General features: G+C 46.7%; 2 protein-coding genes across 5 annotated transcripts; both read right to left on the bottom strand.

The window, feature by feature from the left end:
* Positions 1-1,176: 1,176 nt before the first annotated feature.
* Positions 1,177-17,009, bottom strand: tmpoa (thymopoietin a). Of its 4 annotated transcripts, none has more exons than XM_070928899.1 (7): positions 16,731-17,009; positions 10,563-10,680; positions 9,832-9,978; positions 9,436-9,557; positions 5,453-5,581; positions 2,645-2,745; positions 1,177-2,409 (listed from the first exon to the last, which is right to left on the bottom strand). In XM_070928899.1, exons 1-7 carry the CDS (start codon positions 16,971-16,973, stop codon positions 1,992-1,994), a joined length of 1,278 nt encoding a protein of 425 aa, XP_070785000.1. In that variant the 5' UTR covers positions 16,974-17,009; the 3' UTR covers positions 1,177-1,991. The 4 variants fall into 4 exon arrangements, with proteins under 4 accessions (XP_070785000.1, XP_070785002.1, XP_070785001.1 ...); XM_070928901.1 differs by lacking the exon at positions 5,453-5,581 and having other exon boundaries at positions 1,177-2,150; positions 2,208-2,409; XM_070928900.1 differs by lacking the exon at positions 5,453-5,581.
* Positions 17,010-17,852: 843 nt separating this feature from the next.
* strap (serine/threonine kinase receptor associated protein) lies at positions 17,853-22,671 on the bottom strand. Its single transcript, XM_070928969.1, has 9 exons — positions 22,265-22,671; positions 21,715-21,850; positions 20,518-20,599; positions 20,283-20,355; positions 19,732-19,831; positions 19,482-19,619; positions 19,002-19,138; positions 18,763-18,912; positions 17,853-18,634 (listed from the first exon to the last, which is right to left on the bottom strand). The coding sequence occupies exons 1-9, from the start codon at positions 22,374-22,376 to the stop codon at positions 18,573-18,575; spliced, it is 990 nt and encodes a 329-aa protein (XP_070785070.1). The 5' UTR covers positions 22,377-22,671; the 3' UTR covers positions 17,853-18,572.

Below are 22,671 nucleotides of genomic sequence, written 5' to 3'. Positions count from 1 at the left end.
AGAGTAACTGTGGATGGGACATCTCTTGGACAGGGATGCTCTGGCACACAAATGAGCTGCCGGGCCAGCCCCTTGTTTACATTACATTACATTAAAGGCCCCTCTTCTTCAGATGTGGCTTAATCTGTTCAGGCTAACATGCTGTTATCGGGCTAAATTAATCCTGTTTATCCTCATCCGGCTAATTTGGTTCTTTGACAGCAGTCTGGGGATTTATTTGTCAATCCTTGGACGAAGTTCTCTCCAATCACGCTCTTCTTTTCGAAAAACAGTCGAGTCGAAACCACGGTCCGCATCGATGTGACTGGCTGAGGGCTGATCATGTGATTGCAGTCGCATGAGGGAGGTGGGTTGGGTCAAATGCCTCTTTTAGTGTGTAGACTTTTATTTTGTTAACCCTTGTAACTCTTCATGATAACTAAATTGCACCAAAACCGACCATAATGACTTCTCAATAAGCCTGCATGTTCGTGTCTAAATCCATAATTGTGTCAACACTCGTTCAGGTTTTGGCTTAAGGACGCGTTGCCAATGACAACAGGTCCAGAATGAATAGATTAACTGCTAATGAAAAGGATGCATAAGGGTTAAAAGGAACAAACAAAAACACAATTCCAGAAGTTTAACTTTCTGTAGAGGCTAAAACAAAGGGTTCTACCCTGTAAAATCTCAAAATCAACTCGTTTATTATTAACTCAGCGTACTTAAATACACGTCTCAGGTCAATTTAAACGGTCTAGTTACCACATTCAAAACCCTTAAAAGGTCCCATATTGTAGAAAGTGAGATCTCCATGTCTTGTTTGATTATAAAGCAGGTCTAGGTGCTGTATAAATACTGTGAAGGTATCAAAACATATTCAGACACTGTGCCTTTAAAACGAGCCGTCGGGACTTCCTGTAAGGTTGTGATGTCACAATTGTACAGTCGCTGCACTCAGCCACGGCCCCCCAGCAGATCAAGTCTGTAGAAAAAGTTCCTCCAACCTAAAATAAATGAACATTAGTAACTTGGAACTAAAAAGTTGTGACAAAGTAAAATTAGAAGTTACAAACAAGAGACAAAACTGAAGAAATTCAGTTAAATTATCTAAAAAAAAAAGAATGTATTAAAGTTTAGTTGCCTTGACATTTTCTAAATTCTTTGTGATTTTGATGAACAAAATGCTCTCGCAGGCACAGTAACAACACAATAGTTTATTGAGTGGATATTCAGTATCTGACGGCGAATACATAATTAAGTAGAATACACGGGGACATTCACTTTTATTAGAAGAGAACATTAAGAAAATATCGATGTGGGGTTTAAGAAGATTTCGAAAGCGTTTTGGATTATAACAAACAAACCTCCCTGTCTCGTTAACAAAGATGGTCAAGTAAAAGTACAAAACAAAAATTAAAGGTTCAAACTCCATTTTCAAGGCGGTTAATGACTGACAGAGATAGACACTAAGGCAAAATGTGAAGAAAAAAAAAACAACTCAACCACACACACTCTCGCACACACTCTCGCACACACACACACACACACACACTCTCTCGCACACACACTCTCGCACACACGCACCATGCAAGTATGGCAAGCAAAAAGAGCCTGGCAATAAAACGTGAGTTCACATATTTCTATGAAAGCTACAGTTTTGTTTCTGATGAGTGTCAAAGCTCGAGAATGGACCAGAACAACAGCAAGAGGCGGTGCGGTGCTTTCACGACGTGCGTTGAAGGTCCTTGAAGTGTCACTGAAAATGGCCATGTGGCTTCTCTTGAGGGATTCCATGAAAACGGATTTCGAAATGAAAGAAAAAATACAGAATAAAGAAAAAAACAAACAAACAAACAATATCTTGAGGAGGGGGAAGATGTCAGAGGTAATTTCACAGCGCCCGGGAACAAAAATGGCTACAGTGAAGATTCACACTTAAAAGAGAGAGAGAGAGAAAAAAAAAAGAAAAAAGAAGTAGGCAGACTTCTCTTTCCCCTTCCTGGTGCTCTCTATGCTGTGCTGCTACTGGCCATTTCTGTGTCGGGGCCTCCAAAAGGGTTGATGGTGTTGGTCTCCATGGCTTGGTAAACCAGGAACAGGAAAGCAGCCACGATGGCCAGCAGGAACAGCTTGATCCACAGGGACATGCTGCGGCGAGCTGCTTTGGTCTGACCCGCGAGGGGAGCTGCGGACGGGGGCCTGGAGGAGGTGGAGAAAGGGGAGGCGGAGGTAGAGGTGGAGGAGGTGAAGGAGGCGGAGAGGGGCAAGCTGGCCACTCTGTTGACGGTGCGGCTCTCTGTGTAGGAGGAGAAGGAGCTGGCGGTCTTGGTGGTTTTCGGAGTGAAGAGGGAGTTTTCATCGTTCCACAGGTCACTGGACTTCACTGGGCGACCGGCAGCTCCTCTAATAGGTCGTCGACAGGTGGCGCTACAGAGACAGGGATTTGACAGTTAACAATGTATATCAAGATCGACGACATGACCCCCCCGTGGCTGGCTGCAGTATAGGTCATAAGCCCCGCCCCCTCCATGTTAGCCGATGGGGCTGATCATTGTAAGTTCTCATCATTTGAATACCTTACAGATATCTGACTGCTGGCTGAAAACAATCTAAAATTTAAAACATTTAAAAAAAAAGAAGCCTTAATCGATTGGTTACTTACTGGATTCCTGTTGGACTGCTGATGTCATTAGGGAAGAGCTCCTTCAGAACATCACTCTCCTCCACTTTCGGGGTTTGGTCGCTGGCTGCGATCTTCTCCACCTTAAAAAAAGACCCAAAAACAGGAGAGCATGGTTTAAAAAAAAAAAAAAAAAAAAAAGAGCTAACGCCGGCGATTCAATGAATATCTCACCAGTGAACTTCAGCGACCAATTGCTAAAGGGGAAATCCCCCCTCCTTTACTTCACTACAATCACCCGCATGTGCATGTTTGGACCAGCAGAGGGGGCTCCCCCCCCCCCCGCCAACCGCCTGATATTAGACACCTCTCACCATGTGACCACTTCAAGAACAAAAAGGCTGGGGCCAAACCGCCCGTGTTTACTCCTGAACCACCCTGTGAATGTGTCGCCGTCTACCCGTCTCACCAACACATCCTTGGGCAGTGTGGACGCGCAGCCGAGCGTCTTCACGGGGCTGCGCCTGGACAGGAGGCCGCCGATTTTCTGCTGCCCCCTTTTAAGCGGGAGGACATCGGGAGGGGCGCACTCCTCCTGCTCACAAACAATTCGTGCGATTGTTTAACCAGCCGACTGTTCAGCTGTCACACAACTGGCCCTGCAGACCTTAAACAGCTGTGCACACACACACACACACACACACACACTTGACCGATTCATCAATGACAACCTCTATACTAGAAACGTGCGAGAGTTTCAACAAGTGAGAAACACGAGTGGAGGTTAGAAAGACGTACTGAGTAGAGCTGTACCCCTGCTGCAGAGACACCGCCGGGCTTTGGTCCAAACCGGTTGGACAGAGACCAGTGGGACTCCTGCCTCTGAATGGGCGAGATGTTACACATGGGGGCAAAGGTGGCCGGGTCGACTCTGGCGACGTGAACCAGAGCAGGGGGGGCCCTGGATGGATTCGCTGCCGGTCGTGGACTCGGTTCCTCAGGCAGGCTCGTAGACTTGGTACAAAACACAGACTAGATGATCAAATATACGTGTTGAGTAATAAACAGACATTAAGGAAAAAAAGGGAAAACTTGCTATTATACTAAATATTCTAGATATGGTTATATGGTTCATTCTAGTGTAATGCCAATTTAAAAAAGGTCCCATGTCGTGCTCATTTCAGCTCTATATTTTTATTCTGAGACTCCGCTAGAGCAGCTTTGCATGATTCACAGTTCAATAAAAGTCCTTATGTAACTGAACAACCTCCAAAACACTTAAAGAGTAGTCCTTGGCTCAGGTTCCTGAGACACCAACAAAAGATCAAAGAAAATGAATCAGAACTCGGGCTGAAAGCGCACACCCCGTCTACACCGGCCGCATTTTTCCAGTTGCTAAAAGTTTGTCCTCAATCAGTTCTTGTTCTCCGAGCCGTTCTCCTTGTCGAGCTTTGTTAAACACGCAATAAAAGCTGATGTTCACACGTTTTAGAGCAGAAATCACACGAAACTCAACCGAAACCAGCTGTGATTAGTGTTTGCCCACCCTACAACACACCATTTCCCGCAGTTCGTCACCAGTGTGCTGACTGATAAGAGTGTGTGAACAGACCCCGTCATAGCGAGTATGCTGGCGTTTGGTTCGCACGTTCAACCGTTACTCGAGAGCATTTCAACCATCTTGGTCGTGCCCGAATGCAAATTCGGTGTCAAATATATATTTTGGTTTACGACAGACGGCGAACAGGCAGCAAGCTAACCTCTAGCAGAGCGACCGGCTTGCGAGATGAATCCTTACCGGGAGTTCTTCCTCTTGGAGCTACAGGTTTCAAAACAGACGGTTGAGCGAGCAGACAATTTCTTTTTTTTTTTAGGACTTTTTAAAAAAAAAAAAAAAAGAACTTGGCTGGATTTCCAGCTCAAACCACAGCGGACACTGATTTGTTTGTACCCACAAGTCCCAAGCTGCTTACGCCTCAGTGAGCTTCAAACAAAGTGCAAAGTTGGAACATCTAGTGTGAAAGTAGGCAGGGTTTAAACTTCCCTCCCACGTTTTGTGTGTACAACCGAATGCAACACAAATGAAAGCCTTTGGCGGAGAGACAGTCTGTAAGTGTGCGCTGCTACTTGTACAACTGTAAGTCATGCAAAAGACAGAATTCCTAGAGAGGGACCAGGGTGGGGTGCAGCCAGGAAGACCTATGGGTATTAACAGGTTTGCCTTTAGATGTGGCGACGCAACAATGTGCTAACTTTGACCACACATTTCACTTCATCAGTCGCATCGGACTTTGATCGAACACTGCTAGACTCATAGCACGAGTAGTTGGGCTAAAATCGATTCTCGGATGTCGTCCACGTTAAACATTTTTTTAAGTGAAAGCTGAGGTTGTGAGTTCTAGGTTGGCTTCTAGAATTCTTCCTGGATTAAAGGAATCCACCAAGAAATGAGTGAGGGCACCTTCTGTCGGGGGCCTTCCGGGAGTTCTACAGACCTCGGCTGTGTTTTGGGCAGCCATCTTTGCTGGATCCGGCCTCAGTGTGTGGCCCACGATGAATGGCACCAGGGAGTGACACAGAAAATAAACTGACAAAGCACCAAACAGCCCCAAAAGTTCCTGTGCTAGTCCTTCATCGTGACCAAGACGCGAGTGAAATTTGGCAAATTTGCCAACCCTTTCCCACCCCGGGGTGCAGTTTGAGACGAGAAGACAAGAAACAGCATATCCATGAAGGGGAAGCACTCATCTCTTCAACAGATCAGCAGACATTGGAACCAACAGGCCAGCGAGTCTGTGCAGGCATCAGTGAGTGAACAAACAAGTGTCTTTCCCAGTGGCCCAGAGCTACCTGAGCAGGTCTGGATGAGGTGCAGCGAGGTTCAGTCCGAGCGGGACTGTCCAGCCAGCTGTGAACCCGCCGGTTCGACTCCAACCGGACCTGGTCTGTCAATACAGGACTGAGATCCTCAGGCACTATCTGCGGGGACAGGAAAAACCAGGGGCTGTAAAAGGACGAAGTGTTCAATTATAGGAAGAGAGAGGCAGGTGAGACGGAGAAGAGGTGCAAAGCAAAAGACAGGATGAATGAGTGAAGATGAGCAAGCTGGAAATTCCAAGTCCGCTTCTTGGCATCTCGTGATTGCTTTAGTCAAGTCTGAATGGAAACCCCACATGGAAATGATTTGTAGGCAGGCCGAAATCCGCCTTTTTTGTCTCTTGCAGTGACATAATGAATGTTGATATCACATCTAGGCTGCAGTTATCAGATAATAAGGCACGAAAAAAAGAACTGTTCCATATGCCATTCTCTGTTGCCGATATGTCTGGTGTGAGCTTTGTACTTTTATTTTTGACATCTAACGCTGGAAGAGCTCGAGCGTACACCTCCAGTTATCGTCTCGCCCACAGCTTGAAAACACAAATCCGACAAAATATTGGGGCGGTGGTAGTCCGTCCTAAAGATTGGATTTCAGAAATAAATAGGACTGGACAGGACTGGACGGATACAGTACCCGAGTTATGGTACATTTGACGCCGGCCCTCTGTAGTCGACGGTGTGGCTGGCAATACTATATATAGATATATAATTGTATATCTGTAGCACATTTTATCAGTAACTGTAAATTATAGGTGTAGCATTCAGGGCAAAGGATGAATTGAGATTTTATGTCATTAATCCACTTTGGGGAATAAGTTAACGAATCCTGTGGGCGTCGTTGTTAGTTGCAGCCCTACTTGAAAAGCATCAATGTTAGCGTCTCATATTTTGATGTAGAAAGATTCATTTGAAAAACGGTCATTTTGTTTTCTTGGAGGACATATTTCAAGCAGCCGGAAGCGGACATGGAAGAATACGTGAAGATGGTGAAGGGAATGAGCTGCATATCTTGAGCACGTGCACCTCTTTGAAGCCAGGTGTGAAACTGGTGTACGGGAGTAAGGAGGAGAAAGTGATCAGACTGTCAAGTGTGGAGGGGGTGTGGAACTGTACACCAGTGGGTTTAAAAAAAAAAAAATCAGTGCTGATGTGCAGAGGAAGGGGTGGGTGATGGAGGGACAGTATTCACCGCTCTATGGGATAACCTCCTGGATTTGCGCTTTACTTGCAGGGCAGGCTCTTCGTCATCATCTTCCCCATCCATCAACTGATCTCTCTACACATGCGGTGTGCACACACCAGCGGACAAAGAGAAGAGCAGTGTTTGACTTGTGGCCCATTTGTCACCATTTATGTCTGCTTCACCTTCAGTCCAGATACTCTTCAACGCTTGCCCACATGTACTGCTCCACCCCTGCGTTTAATGCTGTTGGCGTCATGTGTTTGATGCTTGGTAAAGTGCAGATGGATTAAAGTCTATATATCAGGGTCAAGGGTCTGAAAACGTTTAAAAGTTTATGGTTGGAAACACAAAAGGAAGTCAGCAATAGTTTTCTGTTAGTAAATATTATGGCGGGGGTTTTTTTGTGGGCGGAGCTTAGGGGGAGGCAGAATAATTCCCGGAAAACGTTAGCTAACGCGTGCTAGAATTGGACAGGCTTACCTGTGGCGGAATGGCCAGACATTTAGCGTTACACCTCCTTGATGGAGAAACCAAGCGTGTACAGTAAAAAGAACCTGAGGGCGTTTTAATCTTTACATGCCGATAACTCTGTCCTGAATGGTCATGTGGGCCTACAAGACTTGAAATGCAAAAGATATAACAGATGAGTTTTGTCTCTGGCCGTACAACTAGCTAACAATGTTAGCTGATGCGCTAAAAGAGTTAGCGTAACGAGAGGAATCGCCTAATCCTCAGAGTTCTCCAATTTCTAATTAGGTGGGCGTGACAAACCTTTGGACACATAACGTTATCCATACCTACAACAGACAGCACTTTATTTAACCTTCAGTAATAAGTGTGAGCTACAAACACGAGCATTCTTGGCGATCGCCTCGGTCCGATCCTTTCGTGTTTAACCATAGTTGTCTTTGGTGTTGTTATATCATTCGGGATATTTTCAGGAGGTGATTTGCGTTTTTGCCTCCAGCCAGACGTCTGCACCGAAATGGCCTATTAATGAGCCTTTCAACATTCGACATGGGGTGGGGGAAAAAAAATAACAGGGACACCCAAGCATTTGAATGCAATCCAATCTGATGGCTTCGCAACACACGTACCGTTTGACCCACATATGGGAGACATTGAGGCGTGGATTCAACTCCAGAGTAGAGATGGCGAACGCTACATTACATTACAAGATCCATTTTGTTCACCAGCTGTATGTTGTGTTTGCACTGTGACATGCCAATTTCCCACCTCGCACGCATAGAGCCTGAAGTAAAACGCTGCTTCCAACGTGAAAACGCTCACCTTGGGGCTTGGTGAAAGTACACTAGCGCAGACAGTGATGAAGGATTTGATCAACAGGAAAATAACCAACAACATTAAGCATTCTAATTATTTATCAAGCAAAGGCGTCGAAGATTGGCCGTTTCTCTGTTTTCTGTCTTTGTAAATGATGGAATCTTTCTTTGGGCTCTGGGAAATTGTGATTTTTTTTGTTATTTCTAGACTGAATGATTCAAAAAAGAATCCAGATAAGATAATGAAACTAATGCATCACGTTCACTATGATGATTATTAAGCTGAATCAATTTTTTTTAGTGTATAAAATGAATAGTCAATAAGTTAAAAACTGTCTCAGAGGGCTTTGTAATCTGTACATGTGAAAAGCATGAAACGTGGTACCTCTTCCAGAACAGACAGACGATTGGTGGATGTAGAGTAGACGGAACTAAACACACACACACACACACACACACACACACACACACACACACACACACACACACACACACACACACACACACACACACACACACACACACACACACACACACACACACAGCTCACATCAGATTACTGTCGGCAGCCCCTCGGCTCAACAGGTGCACGTTCACAGTCTGAACAGCAGGAGGAGCTGCTCACACAGTCACATAGAAGAAAAAAAAAAACAAAAAAAAAAAACACACTGCTGGATTGCACCACTCACATGGAGGAGCAGAGTTCACACTGGGCTTCTCGCACGCAGGATTTGATAACTGTGCAATGTGAACAAGGTCGACTGTACGGGAACGCGGACGCGTCAGGACTGGCGAACTGAAAAGTCCACGTGTGAAGGAGCCCGGCAAGCAGCTAATCCACATTGTGCCTCGAGTGTGACACCAGCAGCGCTGATAAACTGAACCAGGAGGCTCACACTGAGCTGGGTGTGACTGCACTCCAATAACAGAAAAGAAAAAAAAGGAAAACCGCGTCGTTTCCTCACAGGAAACTGTATAATCAAACTCAGCTGCTGGCTGTCCCGTCCTACCTGCCTCGGTACACACACTGCACACACCACCGTCTGGACTGCAGCTCAGCCTCGCGGAGGTGGACGGTGGGGGGGAAATAAAATGGCTTGAGATGCTAAAATGAATTTGGCTTTCTTTGTAAAAATTTGGCTCAAGAGTTAATGTAATAGCAGAACGTGCAGTGTTGGAATGTGGTTAATGACGGGGGAAACCAAGCAGGGTGGGCCACCTGTGTGCTGCTCTTTTTAAACCCTCACAGAATGTCTGTCCTCATAAGGAAGTGCTCCTGATTTTTGCCTTCTTGTCGACACTGGAAGTGGGGTTGGCCTTTCTGCAATCAGGCCGAATCCAAAAAAAACACACACTTGCTTTCAGTTAAAAGGGTAAACAGCGTTCTTCTTCTTCTTCTTCTTCTTCTCGTGGGCGTGTTCCCGCGTGATCGGCGGCCTACGTGATTGGCCACCGCAGCGTGACGGCGCGTGAGGAAGGTTTCTTACCGTCTGGTGCTGGCTGCTGCGGGTGCGGCTGGTGACGGCCGCCTTCCCTCTGCTCCTCAGCGGTCTCTCCACCACGGGAGCTGGTTCAGGTTCTGGCACAGGCTCCGGTGCTGCCGTCATGTCTGACAAAACACAGCACAGCCCGTTACTTGGGGGGGGGACATACTGGTTGGTTTTACATACTTTAGATTATGATTACCCAATAAGGTTGAGGCTCTCCCCTTTGGTACTTTTACTTTATCCGCTTTAAAGTACAAGTGCCAAGAAAGTGAATACACACTGTACAGATTTCAAGTAAGTTGCATCGATTACCTACACACACTAGTATATAAACCTTAATCTACTGTAGCTGTGCACATATAAAATCAGTAGGAATGGTGTACAGACTGTTCTTACCGTCTTCCTTGTCACTGTACAGGTCTGATTCGGAGTTGCCGTTGTGGTTGACCTCTTGCGGCGGTATCTCCGTGAGCACCGGCGGCTGCGCAGGACCGTCGTCCAGCAGCTTCTGCAGTTTCTTCTCATACAGCTTGCGAGTGGATGCTGGGGGGGACGGGGGAGGGGGAACAAGATGACTTGACTTAAAATTTTCCCATTCGGCCGCCGTCGGCCCAACAATAAGCTGCGACGACAGGCCAAAGAGTCCGGTGGCGTCGGGCGACGGACGCCTGCAAATGAACAAACAGCTGGGGATAACATAACTATGCTATCAAAATACTCAGGGTGCAACAACCGCACATACAGTATTTTGGTCTAGTCTGCAAATATGATTTGTGGAATTTCAGCATTTACAGACTGAGCTGCAAAGAATGGAACAGCGAATACTGGGGTTTCTTTATTTCTCTTCAGTCTTGATTATGTGCGATACACCACGTCTACACTGGCCTTGCAAACCAAAACGGCACGTGAGCACACACACACACACACACATATTCCTACACTGTCATCAAACGTCAAGTCAAGGCGTGAAAATAATCCGAAGAATAGAGAATACCAGTTTTTTTTAACCTAACCCTAACGAATTGAACACATCGCTTCCAGAAAGGGTCCACCGTGGCCTTCTGTCAAAGCCAGCAGTGTGTGTGTGTGGAGGGTGTGAAGTGCAGCCATGTATGTGTGACTCTCACCCACGATGGGCCCCACGTCCACGCCGCGCTTGAGCAGCTCGTCCTTCAGGCCCTGGTCGGTCAGCTCGGTCACGTCCAGCTCGTCCGGCCGAACCTTGTCCGTTTTCCTGGTGGCTTTCTGTGGGGAGGAGGACGGGGCAGCCCCCGGGTTGGTAGTGCAATGACAAACTGTACTCATCGGGGTCAGGTCAGGGCCTGCCATGGATTTTTTTTTTTGTCCTGGGGCAATGTAATCAGCAAGCAGTGACACCAGAAGAGTCAGACGACAGAGTGTTTTGTTTCTGGGTATGGGCTGTTAGTGCGCTGCCTGCTAACTAGGATCATATGTGACGCTCCCTGGCACAAAATAACCTCTTCTCTTATCCCCAATATCCTCCTAATCCTCTACTTATCCTGTCCATCTCTGCTCTGGGGTGTTGGGACGATTCTACTTTCAAGCAGGGAAAAGTCAATCATGCGATGGCTGCTTCAGTTCGCACCCTAAAAAGTTTTTTATCAGTCCTGCGTGGTCACCTCCAAAAAAAACTTTGTGCCTTTTAGCTGGCAAAGTTCAGGGAAAAGCCGTTTGTCGAGCTTTCAGACAGTTACAGAAACCGGTTGACCAGGTTGCCAATTATACCCCATGTTGCTTTCAATGAACATAAACATTTGTTTTTTTGTTTAAAAAAAAAAAAATGCAGAAAAAGCGAGTGGATTCAACATTTAAAACAAAAACTGCTTCATTTCATGCACTATAAAAACAGACATGTGGAGTACTTGTGTACACAAAGCTTTAACTTCCTACGATGAAGTGAAGCCAGAGAGAGAGAGAAAAGAAAAAGAGAGGGAAAAAAGAAAGAAAACGGCACTTTCTGAGCAGATGCTGCAGGCGTTTCAGGATAGTAAACAACGTGCTGGGCTGAAGCCGCCTCTCTCACACACACACACACACACACACACACACACACACACACACACACACACACACACACACACACACACACACACACACACACACAAACAACAGGAAATTACTCCGCGTCTGAAGCCAACCTGCCTCTGAAAATGAAGGCCTGCATCTCCTCCTCGGCTCACGGCCAAAGCCATGAAAGTAATAAATGTTTCGCACGGGCGCGATGCGAGCATACCACTTACACATGTTGCCATGTTTGAAACCATCATTTGAAAAAAAAAAAAAAAAAAAAAAAGACTGAATTGTGCAGCAGAAAAATCTAAAAAAGTTTCAAACGGTGGCTCCCGTGACTGCCCAAATGTCTGTTTTGGTTGGGACTGGGTCCCCGATATAATCCAAAGCGGACACGGACATGGTTCGCAGGGCGGTGAAGTGGACTCACGGGATTCTATACCTACACTGGGTGCCTATGTACTTGTAGGAGAGTACAGTCCGCATTGAGGGCAGGCACGGGATCCATCTTGTCATGGGAGTGGAAACTTGAGGAAATTTTTAAAAAAGCGCCTAGCAAAAAATTTAGTACCTATTTTGGCCGGACCTCAACGCCTCTTCCTTAAATAATAGTCGCTAATGTTAAAGCTAGTTATTTAAGAGTTTAGTTTGACGACTTCTTTTTTTTGTTTGTTTTTTTTAAACCAAATTAAAGCTACTTGCTGCAATTCTTTTGTCTGACCACAAAACTCCCAAAGTGGCCGTGAGCTTTGACTTCAAAACATCTGGGTCTAAAGCTCGCTCAAATCAACGCAAAAATGTGAGGAATGTGCTGCCGCGGTGCACAGCGTGTTGTAAATGTGACACACACACACACACACACACACACACACACACACACACACACACACAGAGAGGCTGTCTTACTCTGGCTCTCGGTGGGCCCTCGACAGGGTTTGGTCTGGATCTGAGCCAGGCTGTTGTATAATAACAGACGAGGAGAGGAGGAGGAGGAGGCGTCTGTGCCTGCTCCCCGCCCCCCTCTCTGCAGACCACACCCTGGCCTTTAAAAAAAAAAAGGAATAACTGAACCCTGAGCTCACGGCTCGGCCCAAGATCTGTCGAGTAAAAAAAAAAAAAAAAAAAAAAAAAAAAAACCTCACTACACTCGCAGTGCCGTCAGACTTTCCTTTTCACTTCCTCACTGAAACCTGGACGGAGTAGTTTGGAGGTGCCAGGACCTGTGGCTGCATGATGCAACTCGCTCTTGGCCGGGTAACAATGGAGTGTGTGTGTGTGTGTGTGTGTGTGTGTGTGTGTGTGTGGTTAGCCACAACTTTACTCTACGAGATTAACCACAACACAACTGTACTCTTCACACTTTACAGAGAATTCTTCTAAATCTCGCCGACACAGACAGAAAAAAAAAGGGGGGGGGGGGGGGGGGGGTAAAAAGGCATGTGAGACACAAAGTCTTGACTTTGGCGAAGCATCTCAAAAATGTCAGGAATGGGTTCTGGCTGCGTGCCCACCTCCACCTGCAGCCTATAATCACTGAAGACATGCGAGTGTTGGGTTTGGCAAGATAAACAACCGCAACGCTGCGACACCTCAGAATACAACTTGACTTTTTACTACCAACACACACGTGGTGGCAGTCTGAGCACAAAGTCCTCGTCCTGACAAAAGGATTTCCTCAATGAAGAGGCCAAACCCAACAAGAGCTCCAGACACCGTTTGTTTTCCCATATTCATTTTTTTTTTTTAAAAACATGGCAGAAATGGGGGGAGATGGGATAGGGGGAAAAAAAAAAAGTTTCAGGGAAGAGCACAGAGGTGTTCTTTCACGCGGCAAAGGCCAGATATTCAATGAGTGCGAGTATTGTTTCGGCTGCCTGTCTGCTAAAGTGGTCATGAGACGAAATGCATCGGGATGTGGTTGACGTGCCGTCCCTGCCAAACCCCCGGCTCTCTGGGGAAACCCTGTACCGCAGCAGAACAGATGGACAGGGAAGAAGTGGATTGTGCTGCGGGAGTGGTTAGGAACGTTTTTGGGTGCATTGTGACGGCTTTCTTTTTGCTCGGATGTGTTGCGAGCATGCTTGTCGGGGGTCTTTCCGGGGGACTTTTTCGGTTCCAGGTAAGCTAGTTGTGTGGCCGGAGACAAAACTCATCTGATAAATCTTTGCAAGTCTTGTAGGCCTACATGACCATTCAGGACGTAGTTATAGGCGTCTAAAGATCTATACACCCCCAGTTTCTTTTTACTATACATGCTTGGTTTCTCTATCAGGGAGGTGTAGCGCTAAATGTCTGGCCATTCCACCGGAGCTAATCCTGTCAGATCGTCCATCCATTGGTTCATGATAACTTTAACCGAGTGACCGTACATATTCAGAGAAACCCGTGTTTTCTTCAGCTGTTCTTAAAAAAACAAGCTGACAAAACTTGCTAGCTAGCATTAGCTAACGTGTTCCGGGAATTATTCTGCCTCCACCTAAGCTTCGCCCACATTAAAAAAACGGGAAAGGGGCCTGTTATTGTGGGTGTTAAGCTGTAAATGCTTCGAATAACCGAGAGCGCAGGCGCAAAACCAGCTCGGATCACGCGACAATTCATTCCAGATGAATCGTATAGCCAGGAAAACGCCGGTTCAAAATGTCCTTCAACATTTCGGAGAGCCCAAGATGGTGCCACCACGAGTTCTGTCTTATCAAAAACACAAGTTTTCAAAGGACTTTTGAAAGCTGACTTTTAGTCCTCAGACACACAATTCATTGCCAAATCGTTTCAGACAGTTTTCAAAAACCAATGTAAAATCTTGGCGTAGTTTGATTCTTGGCTATACGTCGCCTTGCCGCTGTCTGACATTTTATGGATTAAAACGACTGATGGAAGAAACAACCAGTAGCCTAATGGCTGCTGGAGGCTTTCTAATGTTCCGTCAATGCATAGCATTCAAAACACTTTGAAACTTTTAACTTTAAAAAACCCCCCAGCACTTTGTCATTTGGCTTCTCATTTCATATTACGGCACATGTCCCAGATAACACCACGGTACAAGTCATAGCACGCCAACAGCAAACCCAGGGTGAAACTCCCTTCTGTTTAAAAAACACCAGCAGTTGAATGCCCCCTCCAAATAAATCCACAACTAAAAAAAAAAAAAAAAAAAGGTGAGTTCAGAGAAGACGAGGACGTCACGGGTGTATGAAATATGCAGTGGGGCACCTGTGCACACTTGTTTTCCTAACGTACGCGCAGCAGGGGATGAATGAGACGAACATGTGTCGCCTCCCACATGTTTGACATGTCATTTCTCAGTCACCACCTTTGTTTTTTTTTTTTGCTCACACCTTTCATTTAAAACCAAAACAAGTCCAGTCCCGCCCCGCCCTGCTTGCGCACCTGAAAGGGGTTTCTCTTCACACAGGGCAGGTAATACACATCGCACGTGAGTCCCTACAGTGTGTTGTAATGGCATAATTCTACGTTGTATTGCGTTGTCAACGGACTTCAGGAGGAAGAGGGCGGCCTCGCGGCCCCCGTGCTGTCTGGGAGGGGGTGTTGACGTGGTGAGAGGACTGCCAAGTACCTGGGGGACAACATCAACCGCTTGAACCGGAAGAGGCTGTATACAAGAAGGGGGACGAGTGGATTCTATTTTCTGAGGAAGCTGAGGCCCATACTCCTGCACGACCTCATTGCATTTTCTATTTACATATATCAGTTAATATTTTATCATATTTATAGATGATTCTAGTATATTCTATATATTGTGTATTCTATAGATATACATCTTATTATATTTATGAAGTATGCTATGTTTGTTTCTTATACTCTGCATTGAGCTATTTGAATTCACTGTTATTTGTTGTGTTTATTTTTTTCTATTGATGTATATATTTCTCGTCTATCGTTGATATGACGGTTCCCGTGCAATAATCACAAGAATTTCTCTACTTGGAATCAATAAAGTCCGTCCATCCACCCGCCCGTCTTCAACTGCGATCATCAAGGAATTCACGTAAACTTGTTTCAAGTGAGTAAAAGTGACTTCCTTTATCCGTTTCTGGCTGTTTAAATGAATCACAATCAGTGACTGAGTAGGCGATGGAGGCTCTGATAGCCTGCCAATTGACATTCTAGAGCCAAAGCTCTCAAGTGTTTCATGACATTTTTGATGCTTTGTGCTAAAGACACATTTTGATCGGTAACATGGAGGGTATATACCAACTCTGCTACTGTCCTTTCTCATGTCCTTACGTACAGCCAACTTCTGGCCGCATTTCTCAAAGTCAGCGGGCTTTAGAAGCCCTGTTTCTGAGGCAAATCTTTTGACCTGCTCCCGTCTGAGGGTTCTGAAGTATGCAAGCAGTCGGTGGCTGGAGGGTGGGTGGGGGGTGTTGGATTATTATTAAAAAGAAAACACGGAGGAATGCTGAGAAACTGGGAACCCCAACGCAAAACTATCTCTTCTCCAACTGAAACTGCATTCATTCAAACACCCATCAGCACCCCCCCCCCCCCCCCCCCACCCTTGCCCCACTCACTGCCTGTCTTCAAAACCACAAAACTGATTAGATTATCATGTTAAAGGAGCACATGATTAACCGGCTGAGGGGGAGAAACCCCCACCTGGGCTGCACTTCAGATACCACAGCTGATAACAGCCTGTTTCGATCAGCAGAGAGACCTTATTGTTGTTGTAGTTTTTGTTGTTGTAAACAACGGTGGGGACACTCCCACAACACCTTAGAGCTGAGGTGAGGGGGGGGGGGGGGGACTGGACAGGTCCAATTTTAATATAATGTCTGTGAGGTTAAAACATTAATAGTGGCAATACGTAGCAACAAAAAGGACTTTTTCTTTTAGGGTGGGGGAACCCCTGACAAAAAAAAAAAAAAAAAAAAAAATCACCTAGCAGATGCACATTTCATTCTGAAAAGAACTGTTGATTCGTCGATTGGTTGAGGTTTACTTCTTGTTGGTTAAAGTTTCAAAGTAGTTTGAGGTGTCTGCTAACTCCTAGTGGGCATTTGTTATCATTTTAGACATTTATAGGCTACTTCTGAGACAGGTAATGACTGGTTAGTTGCAGCCGTATTAGGTGCCTTTCTCTATGTGGGCACCTTGACATCAAATCACAGGACTACGGCACTCCAAAGAAAACAACCTCGCTGCTTTTAAGTTAAGTTGGCGGAAACTTGGACCACCCTGCTTCCTGCGAATTCAACTGGGATTTCAACTAATGCGTTCATTCTGAAGCGACCGGCCGAACTCACCCTGCCGGAGGAGCGACTTCTGCTGGAGACCACGGGCGGCGGCAGCTCCTCGTCGCTGGAGAAGGCGTCCAGCGTCGTGGCCGTGACATGTCTGCTGTTCTGGACGGTCAGGTTGTTCAGATAGAGCTGCACGTACACGTCTTTGGTCGGGTTGCCGTTCGGGAGCTCCACGTTGTGGGCCAGTAGCTCGCTCTTCAGCTTGTCCTTGGTGAGCACAGACGGGTCGTCCAGGTACTCCGGCATGTCGGCGTGCGGATGGAAGGGGCAGCGGTACCGTCGCCTGGGCAAGCAAAGTTAGCTAGCTAACGCCGAGGGAGAGGGCGGGGGGGTGGGGTGTGGAATACACTGAGGGAAAGGTTTGGGCTGAGCGGAACGGCTAACCAGCGCCTCTTACTGGATTTTTGCGTTAATTCGCAAAACAAATGTTAAGCTAAGGAGGTAAAAAAAAAGTGTGTCTCAAAGGGAAAAAAAAAAGAAGGAACGAAAAATAAAAACGAAAATGAACGATTCGATGGCGTTGCTCTCCGCTTCCTCCTCTGCGAAGAAAAATGGAGAAATGAAATTGGTTTTTGACGAGCGGCTACCCCTTGTGTGGAAGCACTCAGCACCGGGCTGTTTGCTACTCACGGCGTGGGGGTGGTTAACCCAGGCCGGAAGTGACTGCCCGAAGAGACCGGCTCCCATTGGTCAGACGCTGTTACAAAGACATTCCTCATTGGTGGAGGAAACATGCAACTATTGAAAGTGAACCAGCGCGTCACGGGTTTGTGACACGGTTCACGGGCCCCGTTTTTAAAACTGGGCAGCTAGTAAACAGCGCGAGACCGCGTGTTTATGATGGCGCCTTCACTTTCAGCGCGGTGTTCGCCTTGTGTTGTTACGCGGTTTGTTTGTGTTTTTGCTTCGTGCGTAGGTGAGAGAATAATGTACGTGTCCAAGACATTTCTTTTTTCTTTCGAGGCAACAAAGTCCATTTTATCGCAAATAATAACGTGAACCTATTTATTCCCACTTGGCACAGGTGTGGGGGGGGGGGGGGGGGGGCAGAAAATAATTGAAAACACCAAACCCAGTTTGCTCTTTTTTTTTTTTGCATTACTTAAAAATAAAACAGAATGCATTTGTTTATTTTCATCACTGGACACAAATGGAGACAGAAACCAAAATGGGCAAAAGAAAACCCCAGTGACATTTCTTCCCTTTCCACTTTGTCACAAAACAAACATTTTCTTTTATTTGGACATTTCACGTCATATACTCAACCGGTACAACAGCAGCGAATACTCAAAAAGCAGTGTTTTTGAAGAAATGAAAAGCGCCTCGACTTAAGCACAAACTGTGCAACTACCTTTAGTATTCTTGTAACTATGAACTGAAAACACAAGCCTTGGTCCAGCTCATTAAATACCTTAATTTTTGAAGCCAAAACCGATCCCAGCAATCAATAGATTTTTTTTTTTTTCATCGTTTCTTTTTTTTTTTCTTTTTTCTTGTGGGTGGGGGGTAAAAAATAAGTTTGAGCAGACAGACAGAACTGGGCTGATCAGAGAGAAAGCAGGCAGCGATGAGACGACACTCACAGCTCTACTGTTTTACTCTGTAGCCCATACTGTCCACATGGCTGCATAAAATCAGTGTGTGTGTGTGTGTGTGAGATGGGTTGGTCTATGACAGACAGGGCAGTCATAATATCCACATCAGTTCCTGATGGATGGAGATGCTCTGGACTCTGCTCCTTGCTGGGGGGCCGGAGAGAACGCTGGAACGCCCCCTCTCCGCTCGTCTCCTCGCCGCCTTCCATTTCTCTTCACGTCCTGTGCTCAGACAGCACTGCTTTCTTCCTCAGGCTTTGATCTCAGGGGTCGAGGTGTACAGCTGCTCAGAGTTCTCTGCCCCCAGGTCCTCTGAGGAGTAACACAAGAGGAAGAATTAGAAAAATCATACAGATACTTAAAAGATAAAGATAGAACAGGACTTGTGGCCAGCAGTGACTACGTAAATGGGGGGGTGCTCAAAGCAGTAGCAGTGTTACCTGGAAGGACACACTTCCACAGGCCGTAGGTTTTCCCCACAGCCGTCTGCCACAGCCGGAGCGTGCCGTCCTCGGAGCCGCTGGCGTACAGCTCGCCATCCGGACTGAAGCGAACGCAGTGCACTGGACCAAAGTGACCCTTGTAAGACTCTGCAGACGGGGGGGGGGAAAGCGACGGCGTTAGGAATGGAATGGCAAATGCGTTACGTCTAGAGGAAAGGGTGCTCTCTGCTCCTCACCCAGCTCTTCCTTGGTGCTGTAGTCAAATTTGTAGAGCTTGAAGTCTTCTCCACCGGCGACAAAGAAGTCCTTCTCTGGGTGGAGGGAGGCCGAGTTGATGGGAGCCGGGGCCTCCACTGTCTTGATCAGGTCCAGGCTGGGAATATGTTTAAAATCATTCTAAATGTTACACCTAAATGAGGTCTCTGTGGAGAAGCCACATGTCTACAACATCAATATCAATCTAGCGTCTCATACAACTTTCTTTGTGATCATTATTCATTTCATCATAGCAGGTCGCGCAGAACAAGTGGAGGCGCGTCGGCCATCTTTATATACAGTCTCGGACTCGGCCACACCCTTTGGCTGTAATGGTTGTTAGATAAAGCTGCTCTGATGGAGAGCGTGGACAGAATCCCAGTTGAGGTTGCCAGTTTTCTTCCTATTAGTGTGGACCTTGTTAGTTAGCAGGACGTGCATTGGCGAACGGTGCAGCGTACCTCAGAGCGTCGTGGAAAGCGATCGTCTTTCCATATGTGATCACAAGAATCTCTCCCTCTGCCACGTACTCCATGCTGCTCACGGACGTGTCGAACGTCAGCGTCTTCACCTCCTCCATGGAGCTCCTGTCCCACAGCCTGGAAACACACACACACACAGGCTATGACATCCAAAGGTTCTCTGGGGTGTTTCCGTCACAATCAGGGCGACGACTCGAAGTCTGACACGCAAACGAGCAACCTCACTGACCGTATGGTTTTGTCGTCGGCAGCAGACAGGATCTGCTTGTCGTTGTTACACCACAAGGCTTTCTTTATGGCTGAGGTGTGACCCGCAATCTCCTGAGGTGCTGTAGGGCACAAAGATGCAGCAGTCAACTACATTAAAAAGACACAAACGATTCAGCGCAAATGGCAGGGTTCGATTCAGTGGAGCTACAAAAGACTTTCACATGCAGTTGACTTGAAAAAAAAATCACATCTGTCTCCAGTAGGTGGCAATGTTGCACTGACCGGTGTGGGATTTACAAGAAGTGATGAGGAAACCCGAAAATAGGGAAGCATGCTGTAATCCCTGAAAATAAATCAATGTCTGCATGTACCCACATGAACCTCTGCACGAGCAGGCTTCCTCTTTGACACACTGGGCCTCTCTCAAACCGGACCCTCCCAGCTCCCAGCTACCGTTTGAAGTCACACTTGCAATTCAAATTCTGTAGATGTGGCCTACATTCTTTTTCCGTGATTTGACTGCAAAAGGGCTGTAAGGGGTGGTGGTACTTGAAAGGCCCGTTCTCTTACCTGCTTCCGGGTTGCTGAGGTCATAGATGCGCAGCAGCTTGTCGTTTCCTCCAGTCAGCAGACAGGTGCTGTCCTGAGAGGAGAGGCGGAAGTACGTTGAGGGACAACGGCGGTTTTCGAGAAATATCCCCGTGAATGCACACAGGATTCATTCACAGACACGATCAGATTTGTAAACATGTTCTTTGTGTAGCCCGTCCAGATCCAGACCACCACCACTACTACTACTACTGACCTGAGTAAAGTTGACAGTCTTGACGATGTGCTTGTGTGCCAGTGTGAGGACCTCGTCTCCGCTCACTGCATCCCACACCTTTCTGAGAAGCACAGGGGACATCTTTTAATTGATGACAGCTTAGTTAACCAATTCCTCTTAAATAAGAGGGGGGGGGGGGGGGGGGGTTGAAGGAAATGCACAAAAGTAACCAACTACAAATAATCCAAACCATGTGTGTTGCTTTGTCTCAGGGGGCTAAGCTATGTCAGTCTGTGGCTACACAACAACAACATTTGTTTTCCATGACAAATTCATTGTTGGTTTTAGTCTCTCAAGAGAACACCAGCACTGGTGGATCATCAGGAGGCGGTAGAAAGGGGCCCGGACCCAGACCCTAGCGTGACAATTCATACGCAAGTACATGCAATATTCATTAGTCTGTTAGGATGGTAAACTATATTCCTTCTGTTCGTTAGAAGTCCTGTTTCAAACCCAGAGTGGAAAAGACGTGCCTGCTATATGACATAATTATTATGGTAAGCAAAGCCATTAAACTGAGGTTTAAAAATGTCTCCATTTCTCTTTATTACTTGTCACTTTGGTGTAAACTCAGGACCATATCCGTGTCAGGATCCTAGGGGGAGGATCACTCCATTTTTTTTTTTTGTAGTGAGCCGATTGGTCAGTGGAAGGGGCTGTTTAAGCATCTTGAAGCTCTGAAGTCCATCTGCACCAGAGCAGGTTAGCTGTGGGGCCACCGGTTACCATGGCGATATGAGCCAGCTAAAAAGTGACTCCTGAAAAACCCGCTTCCCTCTTCTAATACTCTAATACTCTAATACTCGAATACTAGAATATATTATATTATATTATATTATATTATATCAACTACAAGGAACACCCCTCGTCCACATGTCGAGGCGTCCTTGGGCAAGACACTGAACCCTAAGTCGCTCCCGATGGAGGCCGGCACCTTGCGTGTAGAGCGCTTTGGGTGTCTAAGTCCATTCATCCTTCAAACAACAGGTTTTGGGTGGAAATTAGACCAGAGACCACATCACTAAACATGACTGAATGGGAAAGTCCTAGATAACTGGATTACTTGAGTCACCTTGCCTCACAGGCACACAGCTAGGCATGGGTCTGTAAAGCCGCCGCCCCACCCTTCCCCTCCCCTCCCCTCCCCTCCATAGGGGGACTGGACCCTCCACTCACGCTGTGAAGTCAGCTGCGGCGGTGGCTGCCTTGGTGGCGTCCGTGTTCAGGGTGGCTCCCCAGACAGCGCCTTTGTGACCCAGAAACGTTCCTATCCAGTCCCCTGTGTCTCCCTGGCGCAACATGGGCTTGCCATCTGACAAAAGCAGGGGGGGGGAAATAAATAATAATGATTAAAAAAAACAAAAACAGGGTTACATCTTCGAACACTGCAGGTGACAATATCTGATTTCACGTTGTAACGGCTGTAACCGCTGTCAGGGAAGAGCGTTCAATTCAAAAGGTTTTAAATGACAAAATGCAAGAACAGCAATGTTGAAAAGTGTGTAGAAATGAGCGTAAGCCAGCAAAACACATGGAAATTAAAGCAGCGACTGTGCTTCACAGAGAAGACATGATGCAGGGTGAAGTATTCGGCTATCAGCACCGGATTTAACGTAACGTCTTGGAACCACTTCCGAGCGTCTAACGTTAAAACGTTAAGACCCCCTTTCCCCGACTTGTTCAATGCACATTGTTAGCGTAATAGACTGGCCAATTTTGGTCTCACCCTTGCAGGCGCTGATGAGGAAGTAGCCATAGGGAGTGATTCCACTGAAGGCCAGGTCCACCACAGGCCGGGTGTGACCGGAGCAAGTGAGCGGAGTCTGTCTCATCGCCATGGTCCTCCAGCCGGGCAAGGAGGCGGTTCACACTGAGGAAGGAGGCGGTGGAACGCTAGCTAGCGGGCTAGCTAGCTAGGGTGGGCTAGCGGGCTAAGAGACAAGACAACACACTAGCTGGTATATAGGGAGACTGTTTTTCCGTTGGCCGACAGTTGGCTGCTGGTTGGACTATGAAAGGGTGAGAATTAACTCCGTCGGTTTGTCAAAAACTATACGTCGGGTCTCCCTCCCAGCGAAGGAATGGCTGTCGTGCTAATAGCTACAACATTGCAACTAACTAGCAACGTGCAAC

This window comes from Enoplosus armatus, chromosome 22 (genome assembly GCF_043641665.1).
Source record: "Enoplosus armatus isolate fEnoArm2 chromosome 22, fEnoArm2.hap1, whole genome shotgun sequence".
In the NCBI taxonomy this organism is placed as follows: domain Eukaryota; kingdom Metazoa; phylum Chordata; class Actinopteri; order Centrarchiformes; family Enoplosidae; genus Enoplosus; species Enoplosus armatus.
Note: the sequence above shows the minus strand (reverse complement) of the source record. Positions and strands in the feature narration are given on the sequence as shown.